The sequence below is a fragment of the Saccostrea echinata genome, unplaced genomic scaffold (assembly GCF_033153115.1).
Source record: "Saccostrea echinata isolate AGI-Se365-2 ecotype Australia unplaced genomic scaffold, CSIRO_AGI_Sech_v1 ptg000009l, whole genome shotgun sequence".
NCBI classification, from domain to species: Eukaryota; Metazoa; Mollusca; class Bivalvia; order Ostreida; family Ostreidae; genus Saccostrea; species Saccostrea echinata.
Genome location: NW_026889758.1, coordinates 28,284,572 through 28,304,764, shown reverse-complemented (window position 1 = coordinate 28,304,764; position 20,193 = coordinate 28,284,572). Strand labels below are relative to the sequence as shown.

Below are 20,193 nucleotides of genomic sequence, written 5' to 3'. Positions count from 1 at the left end.
TACTGTACATTATACGCATCATTCAACAATATATTTATTTGAAACAGCTTTACGAAAAATGTCAACAATACAGCGAACTAACTTGGCAGAATTTGCAACTAAATTGAAATGTAAATTTAAAATAAACTCTAAAATGAAATACGCTTACCTCAGAGGTGAGTAGAATTTCTGGCATATAAGATTACTGGACAAGAGTAAATATATCCTGACACAGGATGACATGTCCTTCTCTGGTGCCTGCTACGCCCAATCTGCCCAGCACATGTACATGTATTTAAGGAATCTCTAAACACTACAAAAAGTGCTTTTTGGACTTGGAGAAAAATATATCATATAAAGGTGTGCATATTGAGAATATTTAAGTCATTTTCAAGATAGGATACCTGCCTTTTTTTCTGCAGGAAAAATGTTCAAAGCCAATGGATCTTCGTAAGCAGAAATCACTGTTGTTTACCTACATTGGGAAAACTAACGGAAATAGTGAATTCAATAACTTATTCTTGGTCTAATATAATGCTAAGAATATTTTAATCTATTACAAATTGTGTAATTAACTGTAAATAACCATTTTTTCTATCTTACTTCTAAGGGCAGATCACTCTAACTGCATAAAAGTACCCTATAAGTAGAACTCTTTAGTGTGCAGTGTTTAGAGCTTCCTTAAGGGGAATGCAACATCAAATTTCATTTCATTGATCTTAAAGACTTCGCTATTAAGTTATGGTTTCAGCGTTGATAGACCGGTATTAGCTCTTAATTATTTTATAAGAATTTTTACCAATTTTTCGTAGAAAATGTAAAAGTTAAAAATTTGCTGTTAATAAATGCATGATATAAATATCTAATAAAATATGTAAAGAAAAGCAAGATAGTCATTTTAATTTTTTTACTTATTTATGAAAATTATTTGTGAATATTTTCAAAACCTACGGATAATATATTCAAAAAACAAGTCACAGCTACGGAGGCCCGTTGAGGCCAGTTGAGAGAAAGAAATATTTTTTATTGCGTTTAAACGTAATGTACTCCACATATTTCATGCATGCTAAATTATAATTTGAAGGAAATGCATGCATTTTTACTCTTTCTATATTCTATATCTAATATCTATTTTAAAAATGCTTGCATTTCAAAAAAAAAAGGGTAAAAGTAAAATTCAATTATCCTTTTCAAAATATTATCTTTGTGAACTAATGATTTACTACACTGTGTTAAAAATCTGTAAATCAGATTATGCTATCATGAAAAAAGGGCCTTTTTAAAATCCTTTTAAAAACATAGGATTATTATAGAAATATGCCCCTTTTCTATAGTCCATGTAATTCCTATATGTCAAAACATACCATAATAAGGTTTTGTCTTCATTAGATTTTCTTAGATTTTTTACTTCACATATTTTGTACAATATTTACGACAAAATAATATCTTTTTTAATTATTTTTACTTTTAGCCTACATTTTTGCTAAATTGATTGGACTGGATTGGCTGTAAACAGAAGAATAACGATCTGAACTATCGCTCTTCCAATTAGATATTTGTTCTATTCTGCACTTGCCCTTGAGGCTTCACAATTTTAGCAAATATTTGATTTTTTATTTCTTTATTATTATTTTTTTTATGTATAGAGTTTATAAGGATGTATTTTTAAAACTGAATAAAGCTATAGGGCAAGTTTTGAAATTTAAATAAACGGCAAGTTTGCTTTGAGGTGCTTACTCCTCCAAGGCACCTTATCCCACCTGTTATGTTTCGAGGTGTCTGTGTTTTTGTCTTGTTCAGGATAAGTTTTGTTACTAGATTAATGAGATTGGTCACTGTTCGTTATCTTCAGTGTTACATTTTACATGTATATATCCTTAACTTTACTACCTACTCAGTAGCCATTAATCTAAATATGTAGATATTGTCCATTAGATTTCAAAAGTGTCTTTTTATGCACTCAACATGGAGCAGATTATTTGAATGATGTCACTGGACGTTTACTTCCTTCATGCATAAACATTTGATTTATTATTTAGAAGCTTTTGGACGCCTATATTGCATTCAGGAAGCTAAGCATTTTAAAACATTGATTCACAAGATTGGTTTTGATCTGTAAAACTGTCTTTAAAAATGTAAAGTATGACAACTTATCATGACATCAAATGCAACTCAAAATTTATTCTTTTAAACCCTCAGGCAAATGGTTATTTTGTAAAGTACCACAATTGTTAAGGATAATAAAAATGAACACCATAGAATAAGGTATTCAGGTACACTAAAATTTAAGGTATTCAGGTACACTAGAATTTAAAATGTATTATCAATTTTCTTCATCCAACGTAAAACAGGTTAAAAGAACAAACTTAGACGTTGAGCAAAAAAGGGGGGGGATGTATTTTTAAACGATAACTCCATTATCTTTTTTGATTTTGATATATTATGGATCTACATTAAAAAGATATTTACATAATAAACTATAAAAATCCAGATTAAATACGTCGATTAAAAGAGGAAGTTTACTTCGTTTGTGGAAAAAGAATGAGTTGAGTATATTAACTAAGATAATTTCTCAAAATGTGCTATTTTTCTGTAGAAATGATAGCTATTTTGAGAAAATGCGAAGTTTTAGAGCTTAGCTTTATACTCCTCCACAAAGTCTCCGACCCCGAGATTACATGAATGTACAATTCATGAATAAACCTGGCCAAAAATATATGAATTTCGTTACCAATATTTTGTCCTATAATCTATTTCCGATTTTAATCAATTTCTTATTCATTTTCGAATTTTTTTTATTTTCACAAATCAACGCCTTTCTGAAAATTTGAAAGATACCGGTATAAAAATTATGGTCAGAAACTTGTGAATAAGATTATTCCTTACAGTACATTAGGGTATTTTTAACCAATATTTATCCTTTAAAAAAGTAGGGCTGTATCTGTCATGGCTTTATTTTGGTTTAACGTTTTATACACTTAGCAAGTACATTAGCAGTGCACAATTTTTTAGCAAGTGTAGCCAATCATGGGCCAGTCCTCAATATAGCATTTAGCGCATACATTTCGTAGAAACAAGGAGTCATACTGTGCTGAAAACTCTGAAAGGTAAACAGAAGTTGAAGCAATGGCTTGTTCCAAAATTCTGATGGCAATATCAGTGCAAGTAAATATAAATTCAAGAGTTTTGGACAGAAGTTGATCATCCTTCCACCATGACCTTGAATTTTCCATGCTGCAACCCCTACCCCCTTTTTGCAGATTCGAAAAGGATCTGTCAAAGAGTAAAAGACTTATCAAGTTTATGGGCTGGAAATGCTTAATGCGGCAGCTTTTTCATAGATCTATTTTTATTTTTCAATTGTCTCTTTTCCAACCTACAGTATGTCAATAACAAATGTATCTATAACATTAATTTTGGACCGTAGTATGACTCCTTGTTTCTACAAACTGTTTGCGCTAAATGCTATATTGAGGATTGGCCCATGATTAGCGACACTTGCTAAACTACCGATCCTTATGCACTACTTATGTAATTGCTAGGTGTATATGACGTTCAACCAAAATAAGGCCAAAATAAAGCCATGAGAGATACAGTCATACTAATTTTTAAAAAAAAAATATTGGTAAAAAAGAGATACGTAAATGTAATATAAGGAATAATCTTGGCCACAAGTTTGACTGTGTCTTAAAATATCGTAACCTGTTCATCCTTACACAATATTTCAAGGTCTTTAAGGAAAGTGTCAAAATAGACTCCCTTATCTTAAGGTGATCCTTGGACTGGATTAAAGTTTCAACAATTATGTGAATACTTCCTTGTGAATGCAGTAAAAGTTGACAGATGGAGGCATATGTTTATACCCCTTGAACCTCAATGAGTTTTCCTTGATATATCTATGTATTTTGGAAACTTTCCATTGCTTTTTATATATCATAAACATTATAAGGAAGTCGATCCATCTGCGTGGTCAGTTGTCTTATTGGTTGCTTCCTAACTGGCCTCTATATAAAAACATCTTCTCTGCTTGAGATTTAAGAAAATAAAGATGAATACCGGAATTCACATTCTCTTGTACTTTGTAATTGTAACAGTGTCTGAAGCTAGTCATTTTAGAGGCGGTACAATAAGTTGGCAACCCACTGGAATCGGTTATGGGGTAACTTTTTCGTTTAAACTTTTTTCTTCTGAAATTTTCAAAGATTTAGACATGATAGCAGAAAAAATTGTCTTCAGAATCTTTCCTTTTTTACACATTTTTCATACATTTCATTGGTTTTTTTTTTTTATTTTCTTTAATTTTTTCTTTTAAATTTTAATGTTAAATGATTTAAAATATATAAGAAATATTTTAATCAAAGGGTACACAACCTTCAAAACTATTAATGAAATCTCGAGATTTACTAAGTAGATACAAGGTCACGGATGGAATTTTATATAAAGCACTAAAAATGACCAACGACACGAAAAATAATAATTGTCAAATTTTCGGGACGAACCTGTCCCTTCCTCGGGACAAAGAAAAAAGTTAAGAAGTCATAAAAACAAAGGAAATATTTGGTCATTTTTAGTGCTTTATATATATATATATATATATATATATATATATATATATATATATATATATATATATATATATATATATATATATATATATATATATATATATATATATATTGTGAATTTAAGTTTCCCCAAAAACTTTGCAGGTCCAGTTCTCATTTAAGTTGGGATGGATATACGGCCAAGGACCTGGTTGCACTCCAGCGCTGATAGGTTCCCTGGTCACGGGGATGAATAGTACCTTCTGGAGGTGTACGTCTGGTTGTACTTCAACCTCTCAACCTTTGAGTACAGTGAACTACATTTGTACAGGAGCCAGTGTAGCTGAGAATTGGGAACAAGGGGAAAGAAATTTTGAATTTACATTTCCAGGAGAAGGTCCATTTGTTGTTGAGTATGATTATTACAGTATATATGTATTCATTCCTCTTTTTAATATAAAGTAGCAGTTGTAAATCTTTTTTTACAATTATATCTATTGTTATTTTGTAACCTTGCCGATTTGTTTTGCCCTTTTCTTCATACATCCATTGAAACAAATGACGAAGAATTGTACTGGAAAAAAATAATTTTGTTTCTTTTGAAAAACGATGTCTCTTTTAACAGATTTACAGGTTGTTGCTGGATAAGTTTGAACTATGGGTCTCCTTCATCCTGGTCAATTCAGACAGTCGTAAATTTGGCCACCAGGAGCGATATCCAACAACCTAACAGTAGTCCTGTCACAACAGGAAAACCAATGTACACGTAAGACTTAAGATCTGTTTTAACTTTATAAAGTATTGTGGAATCATCATTGTTCGTAGAGACCCTCACCTACGAATTTGCATCCTCGTGAACAATTATTCTGTCAACATATTTATAATTGAATATTCTCTATGTACGAGCTACCCACAAAATTACGTCCCAATGAACAATACAATTTTGCTTTCCCACAAACATTTGCCCCAGGTATTAAAATTTTTCAACAATAATAAGAATTGAGCCTCAAATGAGCTTTTTCTGATCGAAATTAGTCCGTTGTTTGTCGAAATCGTTACCGTAAACTTTTAAAATTTATTATCTTCGCCAGAACCACTTCAATTTCAATTCAAAATGCATCTTTGAAATAATGTGTATTCAATGGGCTTTTTTTAGTGTCATTTAATTATAAATACTTAGAAAATACTGTAAATTTGCTGGTTATCGGACTGGACATTTAAAAACTCTTTGACCAGTCAACAATTTCACTAGCTAAATAAACTGTAATATATCGAATGTTCGTTAGATGTCATTCTAAGTTATATAAGATATATACAAAATAACCAGGAGAGTGTCATTTTCCCGTTATGTGATTTGTTGTAGTTCTCATGAAATTCAAAGAATACCAAACACTTTACTTTTAAAAGTTACAGAATTTACCTACAATAGTAAATGTAATTAAATAAAGTTTCAAAACGTATCTTAAAGTTTTCTTATGATTCGATATAAATATTGCACAAGTACATATTGTTTATTTGGTTTCAATCTATCTCTTCAGATTTCAGTATGGGTGTCGGCTTGCTTTACAAATTCCAGTAGCAGATGTTAATGGAGATATTCTAAGATGCCGATGGTCCACGGGTTCAGAATGTGTCTCTGTCTGTACAGCTCTTCCATATGCCAGCTTAGATAGTGTAAATTAATATTGCTGTATACCATATCATTGAGGTCTGACGATACGTTCCTCGAAATCTGTTTCGAATCTCATTGTAACATTTCAAAAATATTTATAATTATTATCATCTTGTTATTTCTAAACTGTCTTAAAATGTCTTAAAAGATAAAAACACAAAAAATTGTGATATCAGCAATTTAAGTGATATTCAACAGCTGATTATAAAGGAAATGTCATCCTTAGGTTTCTTGCAACAATGCCTGGTAAGATACCTCAATTTTTTGGAAGGAAACTTGTTAGAGTAGCAATACTTCAATCAAAAATTCCTCGGAAAAATTATATATAATCGGGGAACGTCTCTCTGACCTTACTATTAAATTTCATCGTCTAACAATAATAGTTTTATACTGAAATTGATTTTGATGTTTATGAATAAAAATTAAATGTTTCCATAGGAAACATGTACGATAACCTTTCCATCGAACCACACAGTGAATGGAATATACGCTGTAGCTATAACTGTAGAAGACTTTCCCCGCTCAAATATTCTTATTGGTGGGAGGACATATACTCCTTCTGACCCAATGACATCAGTTCATCTCCAGGTATTTTTTATATACATGTAGAGTTGGGTATGTATGTATGTTAAAACAAATTGTATACAATTAAATTTTTTAATCAATTACAGTTACATATCTCATTTTACATCGCTAGCAATCAAACGTAAATTTTTTAACATTGTTCGATTTCTTTATGTTCCTGACACCATCGACATATTTTACATGACACCATTTAGATATATATTTGTGACTGCATATCTTAAAATAGCATTTCTTATCATTTATTTCTATAGAATATCAAGAGTTGATGTTACGTCACCAGCTTGGATGACATATACTTCTCCCTTGCTGTACCCAGGACGACCTGGAGTTGTCTTTATCAACACAACATGGACACCAACAGCACTACAGATTGGTTCACATATTCTCTGCGTCTTGGCGGAAGATAATAATGGGTAAATTTAACTGAACAGCTGACAATATGCATTCACTCAATGTATGATGTATATATTATTATATGATGATAGTGTAAGGATTTTGAAAAATTAAAAAAAATACGTAACAATACCTGACAAATATTTAGATTCAAATAGTTCAAACAAACAACTTCATGGAACAAAGTAGTGTCATATGACCAAGTAGTGCTTCTTTTGTAGAAAAGCAAGTGACTCTCGGTGTGTTGAAATAAGAGTTACAGGTTTGTTTAACTTTTTTACAAAAACAATTACCGTTTGAACATTAAAAATATATTTGCCTTATTACTTATTGAATATATATATATATATATATATATATATATATATATATATATATATATATATATATATATATATATATATATGACATAGATATAAGCCCCTGTGTATCTGAACCTTGTCTGAATAATGGGACATGTATTCGCCTTGGAATGACTCAAAACTTCACGTGTAGCTGTATTCCTGGGTACACCGACAGGATATGTCAGACAGGTACTAGTATATCAGACTGCTTAGTACAAAATGTGACCATTATGAAAGTTTGTCTCTGGACAATAAATATTTTGATCTTCACACACTTTAAACTGATGTCTCATTTAAATGTTATAGTTTAGGCTGTTAAGTACACTTGATTCAAGTGCGAAGGTAGTTGATACTTTTTTATGAGAGATTGATTTACATCACAAGTAAACACATACTTTTAAGCTCACACAGATTGTGTCATAGTGATGACATTGTGACGTAGATTTACACTGTGTAATAAATTTTACTTGAATATACATACTTTCATGGGCTTTTATTTAAAGTCTTTATATCCTCTCTATTTATCTTGCTTTTCAAGAAATCGACGAATGTGCCAGTCAACCATGTCTGAATAATGGGACATGTACAGATTTTCTTAATTCTTTTTCCTGTACCTGTCATCCTGGATTTACAGGTGCTAACTGCGAAACAGGTATGTATGTTTGAGAAATATTTTTTTTATGGAGCAACTTTTTAATATAAACATCAAAAGATGGGAGAGACATTTCTCAGTTTTGGATTTTATTATTTATTATTACTTTTTTTTTTATTTTGATTTTATCTGTTGATTACTGTTCGTTATTTTCACACTTTATAGATATAAATGAATGTGCGAGTTTTCCATGTCTTAACGGAGGTTCTTGTCGGGATCAGATAAACCTCTACCAATGCGCATGTGCTGCTGGCTATGGAGGCTACAACTGTGAAATTGGTAGGTACTACGTCTTTTTTCGTTTACATGTATCTGAAGTGATCGATAAACCTAATCTATGTCCTTTCTGCCTATAGTGGCATGTCGCCGGTTATCCTTTCACATTTTTCACATTTTAAGAATTTAAGCCTCTTGGTTACATCTGATTTACTTTTTACCAAATATTTTTATATGCTGAAGTTTAGTTCTAATAAAGAAAAAGAAAATCCTGTGCAGAACAGTTATAGGAACCCCGACATAGATCTCAGTTATCATATTGATATGACACTTTAATCAATCGGTGATAAATTACATTACATAAATTACATTCATTTTATAACCAAACATCATTTTAATTCTGGTTTCTCATAATATTAGTACTCTCTCTTTTCTAAAATTATGGAAGGTGATAGAAAACTCATCTTGCAACTTCATTATGAAGGCATCTTGCTCTGCTTGTGACTACAGTGTACATTATTGCTACCATATAATCTGTAATAGTCTGTATTTTCTCAGTTTAGCTTTGGAAAAAAGTTAAAAAGATTTATTCTATTCAGTTAACGATAATATATAAGAAAAAAAGACATGTTGGTGTTGGATTCGTAAAGTGAAAAGGGTTTAAAAATAAGGTCAACTATACAACCTTCCTTTGTTCCCATTTTGAATGCATTTTTAGATTCATTTATAATACAGAGTACATCTTACTGACGTTTAGTTCCTATGTAGTAAACGGTTTTCCATTCTGCATAATCCTATGGCAAGTTTATTATTTATTGATCTTTTACAGACATTGACGAATGTGCAATAAATCCATGTACTTTCCTCTTTGATTGCTTTGATGGGCTAAATGATCGAGTTTGTAAGCTTAACGAATTCAAATTGGCTGCATTAGTAACAGCACTAGCACTTACTGTTGGAATCACTATATTCATCATCTGCAAAAACAAGAAAAAATACAGGAAAGTCGACCATTCCTGGTAACTCTCTCTCTCTTGAACTAGTTTATACAAGTTTTGATTGCTTAAAATATATTTTTGAGTGCTCTAGATTTGGAGAGTTTTTTTTTTTAATTTAGGCTATCTAACTACTTAGATGTTCGGAAACCTGACTCTCAACCAAAACTTGTGTAAGTAGTGACCTTTTGAAATATTCATGAGTTAGAAAAAAAATGTCATATTTTTAACATTATCTAATTAATTTTTTTTTCTCTAGGTACCAGCCCAGGTCGGTCCAAAATTTGAACCAAACTAATACAATTTGCACCTTGTTTAGTTTAGGATCCAAAAACTTTTTAAAATGAGATATAAGGATATGGAAGTGGGTTTCAGAAACTGTGACATCATAAGATGAGAATTTTTTATTATAGTTTTGTTTGTAACATAAAAAAAATACTCTTGCTTCTTTTACTTGTATATGTATAAATGCTTTGCTTGATAATGTATTAAATCTTGAAAAAAATTAAATATATAGTAATTTTTGGATGAACTTGTTGAGAATGACAGCTGTGTCTATCTGGGGATTTTATATTTTAGCACATTAAATTATAAAGCATTCTTAAAACTTTCACAAAATATTAAGTTGCTTTTTTAGGAGCGATATTTAAGGGAAAATGGAAGAGAGTAAATATTATACTAAATGCAAAATATACTTCCTGAAATAACTCCGTAGCGAAATGGCATTTTTTAAAATATATTTATCACTTGTTTATTATAAATAATTACAATAAATACAATTTTGAGACAAAACTTCAGCAGAGGCCCTCCGGACATACCTCACCTGGAGTGCCAGGCGCTCCCTGAATCGGTAATAAATATAATTTCTTATTTCATGTACAAAATTACATAAATTGTAAAGCATTTCTATAATACACACTGTTCATATTATTGAAAAAATTCTAATGTTAACATTTCGGTCATAAATAATATATATTTCAACTGGCGTCATAATTTCATAAATATTATGAATTTTGTGGAAGATTACGCCAGACGATGGACCAAACATGAAAAAGAAGACTTTGACACTTTGTCAGAATGGTTTAAAAGTATCAGATGGATGTTGAAATCTCACATAAAGCAACTGAGGGGCAATTTGAAGACCGTCTATTCTTCTACCTTCAATACTTCAGTAGTGAAAAACAGATTACACAATCAATATGCACTGGTACCGGGTAACAACATAGTCTTTGTTTGTAAGGTTCATTATTTTAATTGTATTGTAGAGGAACTTGGATTTAATTCGCTATATGATAAACCAACTTATACTCATAGCTCCCTTTAAGAAAGAAATCCTTCAGAATTAGCCTATATGTCAGTTTAAAATATTTGCAATATTCTCAAAAATCAAAATGCACTTTAATTGCAATACCTATACTGGATTCCTGAACTAAATAAAAATCCTTACAAACAAATATACATAGCGGGTCCTGTAAATGTTCTACCAAGCCTCTTTCTTTATTACATTTTCAACAGTGAAATTTATTGAATAAAAGGGATATTCTATCACAGTGTAAAATGATACCAAAGTGATATTCTGTCACATTGTGAAAGGATATCATAGTAAGTAAAACATAAGTTCTGGCCTGTCATAAGATAGAGATAGTAACCATCTTGATAGAGATTAAAACTGCGAATTTCTTCACAAATATGTTGCTTAAGTCCTTATTACAATGTTTCCAATCTCACAATTGCTAAGCTATGAAGACTCAACCGATCAACTATGACGTCACAGCCTATGACACTGTGTTAAGAAAAGACAGAGGGAAAGGGAAATCAAAGAAAATGTAATAAACAGAAAATTCAATGTTTTGTAGTTGGATATGGAATTTATTTCACTCGTAAGACAAGATTTTTTTTTATATTTTAACTCGTGCTTCGCACTTCGAAGCATTGAATATCCTATATTTAATCCTCACTAAAATATTAACAGCAGTGAAGGAGAGACATCGATAGCATTGTCACTAATATGTCATGGACGATGCTAATGACTATGATTGTATTCAATGTTCATTTATATATCAAAATGCATACATATACCTCAATTCAATGTACAGTTTTTAAGACAAAATTGGAGTGGAAATAGATGATAAAAATAATCAAAGTACAATGATATTTAGGATTGTCCTGGTGCAGTTTTTCAAAGATATTAATTGAATTTAATACTTTTTGCATCCTTTGCTATGAAGTAATACTGATATATTGAAGAATTTTAAAATGATAACATTGCATTTGAATTTACATTTCCGTTTTGCAACCTATACATTTCATTATAATGTTTAGAAGGAAATTCCTGAAAGCCAAATGTCAGTTTTAAACATTTTTGATATTCCCAACAATTAAATTGAATTTGAATTACCATACCTATATTTGATTTTTAAATTAATAAAAATCATTACAAACAAAGATGTATACATGTAGTTCTAGTAATGTTCTACCAAGCCTCTTTCTTTACTCCTAGCAAAATTATCTACAGCACTGAAGGAGAATCTTCAAGAGCATTGTACAACAACATACTCAAGAATGGGTTTTAATTAGATGTGGACACTAAGAAAAAAATTAAAAATTTGAAATCACAAAATTTTAACAAAATCCACAGCATCAAAACGTACAACTTTCCAACGCTTTACACAACCATTCCCCACGATAAATTAAATGCCAGACTTTTTTGACATCATACATAACTGCTTTTTCAACAAAAATGGAGCTCTAGATTTCTTACCTTGTCACTGGTCATTTGCAAACTTATGTTTTATTAAATATTTTAATTCTACATGCTAGTTTTCCAAACTTATTATTAAAAAGATGCTCGAGTTTCTGATGACAATATCTTTGTAATTTTCGGAGACCAGGTATTCCAACAATCTGCTGGAATTCCCATGACTGCTAATTTTGCTTGTTACTAGCAGGTCTGTTCTGTATTCATATGAAGCAGAATTCATTCAAAACCTTCTACATGAAAAGAAGATCTTGCTGTTTAAGCTCGACTTTCAGATCTATCGACGACGTTTTATCATTAAACAATTTTTTCCTGTGTTAATTTGATACATTCCCCTGAACTCAAAATGAAAGACATCATAGAGTCTGACATATTTGTTTCATAATTTGATATTTTATTAGAGAAAGACATTGATGTCAAACTCAAAAATAAACTTTATGATAAATGTGATCACCAACTTTCCTATCGTCAGCTTCCCTTATTTGTGTTGCAGAATACCATTATCACCTGCATATGGAGTTAATGTCTCTCAGTTGATTTGAAAGCATGTTCTACGTGCGTACAATTTCTAAAACGATAAAAGCTATTGGCAAATAAGTTGAAGATCCTAGGATATCAGCAGTCCCGATTGAAGTCAACATTTCGCAAATTCTATGGTCGATACAATGACCTTGTTAGCAAATACAATCTATCTATTGACTGCCGAATTTCATTAAAACCATTAGGCCATTATTTTTTTACTGAATTGTCTTCGAATTTTTCCGTTTACGTGATCATGACAAGGAGCACATGGCGCATGTGTCTGGTGGACAGGAGATGCCTACTTCTTCATCCTACTGATCCCGCCTGTGATGTTTTAGAGGTTCAAACATCGTTTTTTCTTGTCCTAATTACTCTGAGGTCAGGAAAGAGTTTTCGATAAGTTTTGAGATTTAATAAAGTTCATATTGTTAACACACATACTTTACTCTGGGAGGTACTTCAATCAGTATTGCTAAAAATGAATATCTTTTTTCTATTGTACATTCTTATACAGAGCATTCTGGTAGATTTAATTGATTGTTCTTCTATATAGAATTGACTATAGACCAGAATATAGCAGTATAGATTTCTGTGTTGTGAGTTAATTTATTCTGGACAAATTGTTGGACACATCTATTTCATTTTGTTATATTACGTGTAGGGAAAGGGCGAATTAAGTTTTTAGAACTTGTGCCGAATATCATTGTATGTATTAATTGCAATAAAATATGTTTAAACCAGAGGTTCAGGTTTGCTCTGCTCACAATTTGTATTGTTTCAGTGGACTTTTGAGCTTGATTACGTTTCGCCATCTTCATATTTGCATATTTTATATCCTAAAACTTTTTTTTTTAAATTCATAGATTTTATCAAAATAACTTACAACAGTATTTTCAAGTGAGATTGCAAACTAAGTTTTAAGAATTTGTGCAGCATACCAAACTTTGTGTTTTATATTCATGGTCCTTTGGCGAGGGAATAGAAATCACACGCCGATTTGGATAAAATTCAAATTCAATCAAAAACAATGAAGATTCTTTTTCTCACATGTCGTGATTTTTTAAAATCAATTTCTCTTTCCCATCGGGTGTTTTATGCTGCATAAAAATGTCGGCGTTATTTCCCACTGAAAATAGTGCATTATGAAATAAAAACAAAATTGCTCTTCTAAACATAAGAACTGTTATTTCAGCGAGTATATTAATTATTTGAAATATGACTTTGATCTTTCATTTTTACAATACAGACACGTATTTTGGGTTTATATAACAACATAGTTTGTCACAGCGAGAAATATGAAAGTGAATTACCATTGGATAAAGGGGTAACATGTGACAAATTCTAGTCCTCATGGATAGTATGAATATTTAGAGATTACAAGAATGAAAGTGTATAGGACAATTTTGGCGTCACTCAGATGGTTAGCATTTGATGCTGACCTAAGGCTACTCATAGATCTCTCGTCTACCACGCATCTGGTACCGACGAAGTTGACGGCATTGATATCTGCTAAGCTGGACAACACAGTTTTCAATACTGCGTTATCAGCAGGAATGTTGTTCTGTGGGACACATGAGGTTGGAACTGCTGGGTCCATCAGCACACAGTCACGGTACACTATATCAGCATCCACACTGGCTACAACGGAAACACATGCAAGTTCAGACAAGTACTGGTTGTAATCATAAGATTAAACATATACCGTTAATACTGCGAGAACTGTATTATTTAATTGGGGGTAGATCCCACAAGCAAAAAGACGAAGAGATATAATGTTCTATTTTTTTTCTCCCATAACCACTATATGTTTCTCTAACACGTAGATAACACTTCTGATGATGTCACGTTGTGCTACTTTTGTTTATATTTCGTGCAGAAATAATTTACAGATATAGTTTCAAAGTATTAAAGATATACACGCTATAACTTGCGTCAGTTTAAAATAAAGTTGGATATTTATTTATTTTGTTTACCAAATAAAGTTACGAAAATATTTCAAATTACACAATTGGAAATGAACGCATTGTAAAGATCTCAAATTATAATTATTTATTATCCTACTAGGAAAGTAATGCTATATTTAAATTCATGCATCATGTGACACCGTCGCTACTTTTAGATTGATAAACAAAAATGGCGTCAAGAAAACGAGGTAGGCCGTTTGGTATATACGAAATAGCTTTTGACATGGATGGCATACGTTTTATGTTTAAAGATACTTATCTTTGAAAACAACCATTATTAACCATCTACTCTGTAATGACAGATATTAACTTTTATTCAAAATAGTAGTCAAAATGCAACGTACCTCGTTGTCTATGATTTCCCGTGGACATGCGTGTCTATATACTGTTTACGCACTTCCTTCATCAATATTCATGAATAGTCTGAATTCTTAATTGCAGATCTTGCTTAATTGTTTTGTAATTACAACGACTTATTTAGTAAAACTTTGTGGAAAGTAATTATTTTTTATTACACATCATGTTTCTCAAATCATTTAATCATTTTGTTTCACATAAAAAATCGCGTTTATATAGCGTGTATATCTTCAAGTAAAGGGAGGAAACGGTTCCATTAAGTGTTCTCGCTCATTAGTTACCCGTTTTCACCAACTCGAGTTCCTCAGCGTTTTTATTGTATTTAGTCACGAGCTCACATATATCAACAACTAAAAAGTTAGAGAACTTGAGTTGGAGAATAAATGCTAATCAACCTATATTGAAAAGTACATTTGTCAGATTACTCATACATGTATTTGAATAATTCCTCTCTTACTTTGTATTATGATTTTTAATGTAGAAAATTTACAACATAGCTTACAACAATTTGAAAATCATAGTCCCTACATTGTATTCACATTTCTTTGAAGCACTCAAAACAATTACTTACTTTTGAAGATTGTTAAGTCAATTTGAGCGATGATGGTGCCAGTGTACGTCCCACACTTGTATACTTGTCCAGAAGTGGGATTACTCGGACACTGCACCAAACTGACACCATTGGCTGTTTGTCCTGGAGGGGTGCTAGCACATTGAGGACTTTTGGGTATTACAATATTTTGGAGAAATGAAGGGACGTCTTTTATGACCACATGAGTACATTTAGAGCATTCCAATCCTGAATGTAACAAAAACACGATTTTATAAATAAAGCATATTAAAATACTTTATAAATCATTACAATGATACCTTCTCTCTAAATCTTTTTTTCTTTGGAATTAAACTGTTTAAAATCACATCATTCTGATTACCGCTACTTCTTTCAAGTTACAACTAATAGATAAATTATATAATGAATTAGGTAATTATGCACCGTACGATTCTAATGTATAATTTATTTTGGAGAACAGTTGAACCAAAATAGTTTTTATTTCAAGTATGGATTAGCTAAATTTATTCAGCTTAATTTGTTTAATTTGAAATATTTAATTCTAATAATTTAATTATATGTAATGGAAGTCGGCCACGTGGCGCAGTGGTTAGAGCGTCTGCTCTAGAGTCGCGGAGTAAGGAGTTGATCCTTACGTCGTGGGTTTGAATCCCACTGCGGGAAGTGGAGACCGGTCCTTCGGATGAGACTGTATAAACCGAGGTCCCATGTCGCAGTAGGTGTTGCCACGAAAAAGATCCCTCACTGCTCAATGGCCCTAAATGCCGAGTATAGGTATATATATATATATATATATATATATATATATATATATATATATATATATATATATATATATATACGTACGACACGTTGGAGTGAAAGTTGCGGGTCCGTAAAACACTTTGGTTGCTACTTCCAATCCGCAATACCATAAGATTACGAGTATATATAATGCAACTAATAATTAATCATAATTAATTGATAATAACCATTGTAATGTATTGATTTTTCTTTTTTATGTTTATATCACAAAGTCTCATAATTAAATTTTAACACAAGCTTTCTATGTTTTTAAAAAGATGTACACTTTAAGTGTTTATTAAGGCCCAGTACACCGACTCAGCTTGGATTAGACCCATTCAAATGGTCGCAGGTAATAGATTAATATCGGGTACATGTACTAGCGTCACGAAAAGAAAGGACAAATGCTTCCGTTTGATATCCTGTATCTAGATATCTAGATAAAATGTGCAGTAAATATAATATTTTAAGTCATTACTACTTAAATGTTTACTGTACGATTCAAAAATACGATGTATAATGGTGATAGCGATTAGCGTAGAGTAAATATTGTACATGCAGTCTGTGAAAGACAAGGAGTGACAACTTACAAAAAAAATTAAAATTCCAACGAGTACTCGACTATTGTTCGACTAAAGCCTCCAACTATTCGACTAAGATGTCCGAGTAAAATTGACATCCCTATATATATATATATATATATATATATATATATATATATATATATATATATATATATATATATATATATATATATATATATATATATATATATATATATATATATGATGTTGAAATAATCATACATATGTGTGACTATAAAGTGACATGAGAAGTCGAACATGGTCAAAGAAGCTCTCTCTCTCTCTCTCTCTCTCTCTCTCGGCCTTTTTCCCTTGCATGAATGATCTTTTTGGTTGATGTTCCAATGTCATCTTGTAATTTTTCAACTCGCTAACCAAGTGATTCTGTTCTTCTCCACTCGTCACAAACCTCTTGACTGCACAATGATATGTTACATCACCTAGTTTCCTATATTTCGGACTTACTGAGATACAAGACTGAATCTTAATGTAGATTTCGGGACAAGGATAAATATATGCCTTTGTTTCCTGAACTGTGTAAAGAATATATTTAGCCTTACAATATACGTAAGAAAAGGTTTTCAATCTCTTCTTTGTACCAAGAAGAGAGCAATCTATTAGTGTAAAGTACCATTTATGCAAAACCGCTATTATTGAGATGGCAGGACACAACAGACAAAATTTTTCACATTACAAATTTAAAAAAAATAGCAACAGGGTTCAACTGGTTACTACAGATCATTCCGTCCTTAAAATCCTAAGCGGTATTTTTAAAAAGAACCTGCCAATTCTTTATTCACACAAACGAATGACAGAAGTCTTTAAGGAACCGTCCTTGGCTGCGTACATGCGCCAGAACCAGATTAGACAACCCATTACCTAACAGAGTCTTGTTAACTTGTTCTGAAAGAAGATGTCCTCTCTGTAAGCACAGTTTTAACAATCCTTTTACACCCGCAGCCTCTGAATATTAAGGAATTGTCATTCCAAACAGACAATTGTATATATTTCATCGGCTGCAAACAATATGATGGGGGAAAGGGAGATCTCCGCAGAAGAATCAATACCTCCTTTTCGACCATTAAAACCAAGACAGTCAATGAACCAGTCGGGGGACATTTCATCCTCAAAGGTCCCAAATCGGAGGACATGGCATTGGGAGTTATGGACCATAAGCGAAAACAAACGAATGCCCAGAGAAAAAGCAAAGAAAAGTTTCAGATGCAAGAGGCTGAAGTCATTCCGCCCCAGTGGTATTAACCAATGACTCCACCAGTATGAACTTGTACTAGACAATATTCTTGATTTTGACAAAGAAGACTATTTTCTCTAGATAGTGTTAACTTGACAGTTACACACATTATCAATTCTAAATATAACCTTAATTATATTTATAGTCTTTTATATTTACATGTCGCCGAAATATGACTGAAAAACTGCTGACTGGGACTAAAACAATCAATCAATATTGTTTTTATTACTTTTTTATTTCTTTTATCCGATATTCTTCCTAATTCTGTTTTGAATTTTCCTTCTAGTATCGTTTTAATGTTTTATTTCTTCATTTATAGTTATGCTAAGTGAAGTAGGTGGAAAAAATGCTTGATTGCATGATTAACTACTTTGTCCTGATAATGAACTAGTTCAATTATGTAAATAACTATTTACCTGAGAACACCAGAGGGACTGCATGTATTTCATAAGGGTCCGGAACTATTTCATATTAACTGGTTGATCTTTTGGCATTCAAATTAAACATGTAAAATTAAGTAGTTTAGTGCTGGTTGATGTAGTTGTAGGGGTTTTTGTTTTCCATTTTTTATGTATTTACGACTTTCTAATCTTTTCTTTGTCCTGAGAAAGCAACAGGGCGTCCAAAAAAATATTGTTCGTTACTGTTGCCATTATTAGTGGTTTGTGTAAATTTCCATTCATGACCTTGCATCTATTAGGAGATATACAATGTTATTGGCTTTTTAGTGCTTATAAATCTGTGTGTGTGTGTGTGTGTGTGTGTGTGTGTTAAATTAGCCAACAGGAGTTAATAATAAGTCTTTCCACTTAATTATCAATGACTCTCACTAGGATCTTTGATCTAGTAAGCAAAAAAGAGATCCCCCCTTCCACCTAACCTGCTTCTTTGCAAAATTTCTGAACCACGAAGTATTCACAGAGACTGATATTTGTCACTGATCTGTCGTCTGTTTACCTAAATGTTACTTAGAAAATTAAAGTCTGAAACACATTTTACATACCGATTGCTGTGTCCAAGGCAGTGAACAGTACAATAGCCAAGGAAAATAAATCCATTTTAAAACCTGGAAATATGGATTAAAATAAACAAACATTCACCATAGTTACTCAGATAAGTTGTTTCTGTACACTTCTATGTTTATGATGATTCATTGTCACAATGAAGAAGTGTTTTCCGTATAAGGGCTACAGTATACGATGTGATTATCCACTGAGGTCAAAACTGCTTTATAAATAAAAGGATTCAGTGTAGCAGAACAGTGCTCTTTTTTTACTAATGATATGCAGGACGTTTCCTGGTATGGGGTAAAATGCTTCGAATACATTTTGTTAAGTACTTCTTCCTTACTTATTTACTTAGGACCTCTTTAGCTTTATATATTGCTATAAATCCACTAACCTTCGCCAGTGGGTATATCCGGTCTATGACAAACTGTTATATAACTTTCTGACTATTTATTCATTAAATATAACATAAAAACCTAAACAAGCAGGAGAGCGCAGGGGCATTGTCATTAAATATACTATAAAATATGGAGAAATGATGAGTTGCTATAGAACAGGGGACCCCCCCCCCCACTTTTTTCAATCCCTACTATTACTAATAATATATATGTAGTATGAAAATATTCACTGAAAGAGCGGTTGGTGTCCTCTCTTCCTGTTGCAACATAGTCAAATCTTCCGATGTGATTGTAAGTTTAAAAAAAAATTAGAAAGTAGCACCCCCTCCCAAAAGAAATAGAATTTTGAGTTTGGGCAAGTTTTTTTTTTTTTTTTTTTTTTTTTTTTGCTCGTTGCTCGTCAAAGATTTTGTAAGTTGTCATTTTTCCCCGGCTGTCCCTTCCCCTTTTTAAAAAAGTTGCTACGTGCCTGTATAAAAATACATTTTTTAATTATTTCTATTAAAAATGTGTTTCTCTCTGTTAAAATTTGATGATAGAACGAAGAATATTACTCAAGCTCTTTTTTGGACATTGAGAAAATTATAGTGTGTAAAGGTGTAAGTATTGAGCTTATC

General features: G+C 31.7%; 2 protein-coding genes and 1 long non-coding RNA gene across 4 annotated transcripts in view; 2 read left to right on the top strand and 1 right to left on the bottom strand.

The window, feature by feature from the left end:
- Positions 1-4,930, top strand: part of LOC133182156 (uncharacterized) — a 34,772-nt gene extending 29,842 nt beyond the window's left edge. Inside the window, exons 3-4 of one of the 2 annotated variants that reach the window (XR_009720519.1) lie at positions 4,074-4,138; positions 4,689-4,930. This is a non-coding gene — a long non-coding RNA (uncharacterized LOC133182156). The remainder of the gene's footprint in view (positions 1-4,073; positions 4,139-4,688) is intronic. The other variant, XR_009720518.1, reaches the window with a different exon arrangement.
- LOC133182619 (sushi, nidogen and EGF-like domain-containing protein 1) overlaps positions 1-9,890 on the top strand; it is a 47,639-nt gene extending 37,749 nt beyond the window's left edge. Inside the window, exons 6-12 of the mRNA XM_061317466.1 lie at positions 7,395-7,435; positions 7,587-7,706; positions 8,056-8,169; positions 8,335-8,448; positions 9,215-9,404; positions 9,503-9,553; positions 9,640-9,890. Coding sequence (XP_061173450.1) covers positions 7,395-7,435; positions 7,587-7,706; positions 8,056-8,169; positions 8,335-8,448; positions 9,215-9,404; positions 9,503-9,553; positions 9,640-9,727 — 718 coding nt within the window. The 3' untranslated portion in view covers positions 9,728-9,890. The remainder of the gene's footprint in view (positions 1-7,394; positions 7,436-7,586; positions 7,707-8,055; positions 8,170-8,334; positions 8,449-9,214; positions 9,405-9,502; positions 9,554-9,639) is intronic.
- A 3,935-nt stretch (positions 9,891-13,825) lies between these two features.
- On the bottom strand, positions 13,826-19,349 carry LOC133182155 (uncharacterized). Its single transcript, XM_061316885.1, has 3 exons — positions 19,175-19,349; positions 15,553-15,780; positions 13,826-14,298 (listed from the first exon to the last, which is right to left on the bottom strand). Exons 1-3 carry the CDS (start codon positions 19,227-19,229, stop codon positions 14,009-14,011), a joined length of 573 nt encoding a protein of 190 aa, XP_061172869.1. The 5' UTR covers positions 19,230-19,349; the 3' UTR covers positions 13,826-14,008.
- Between the last annotated feature and the right edge of the window lie 844 nt (positions 19,350-20,193).

Excerpts from the sequence above, each read along its gene's own strand:
- LOC133182155 (XM_061316885.1), bottom strand. The coding sequence starts at position 19,229 with ATGGATTTATTTTCCTTGGCTATTGTACTGTTCACTGCCTTGGACACA. Across the intron at positions 15,781-19,174 it reads TGCCTTGGACACAGCAATCG|GATTGGAATGCTCTAAATGT; the intron begins GTATGTAAAATG and ends TGTTACATTCAG. Across the intron at positions 14,299-15,552 it reads TGACTTAACAATCTTCAAAA|CCAGTGTGGATGCTGATATA; the intron begins GTAAGTAATTGT and ends TTTCCGTTGTAG.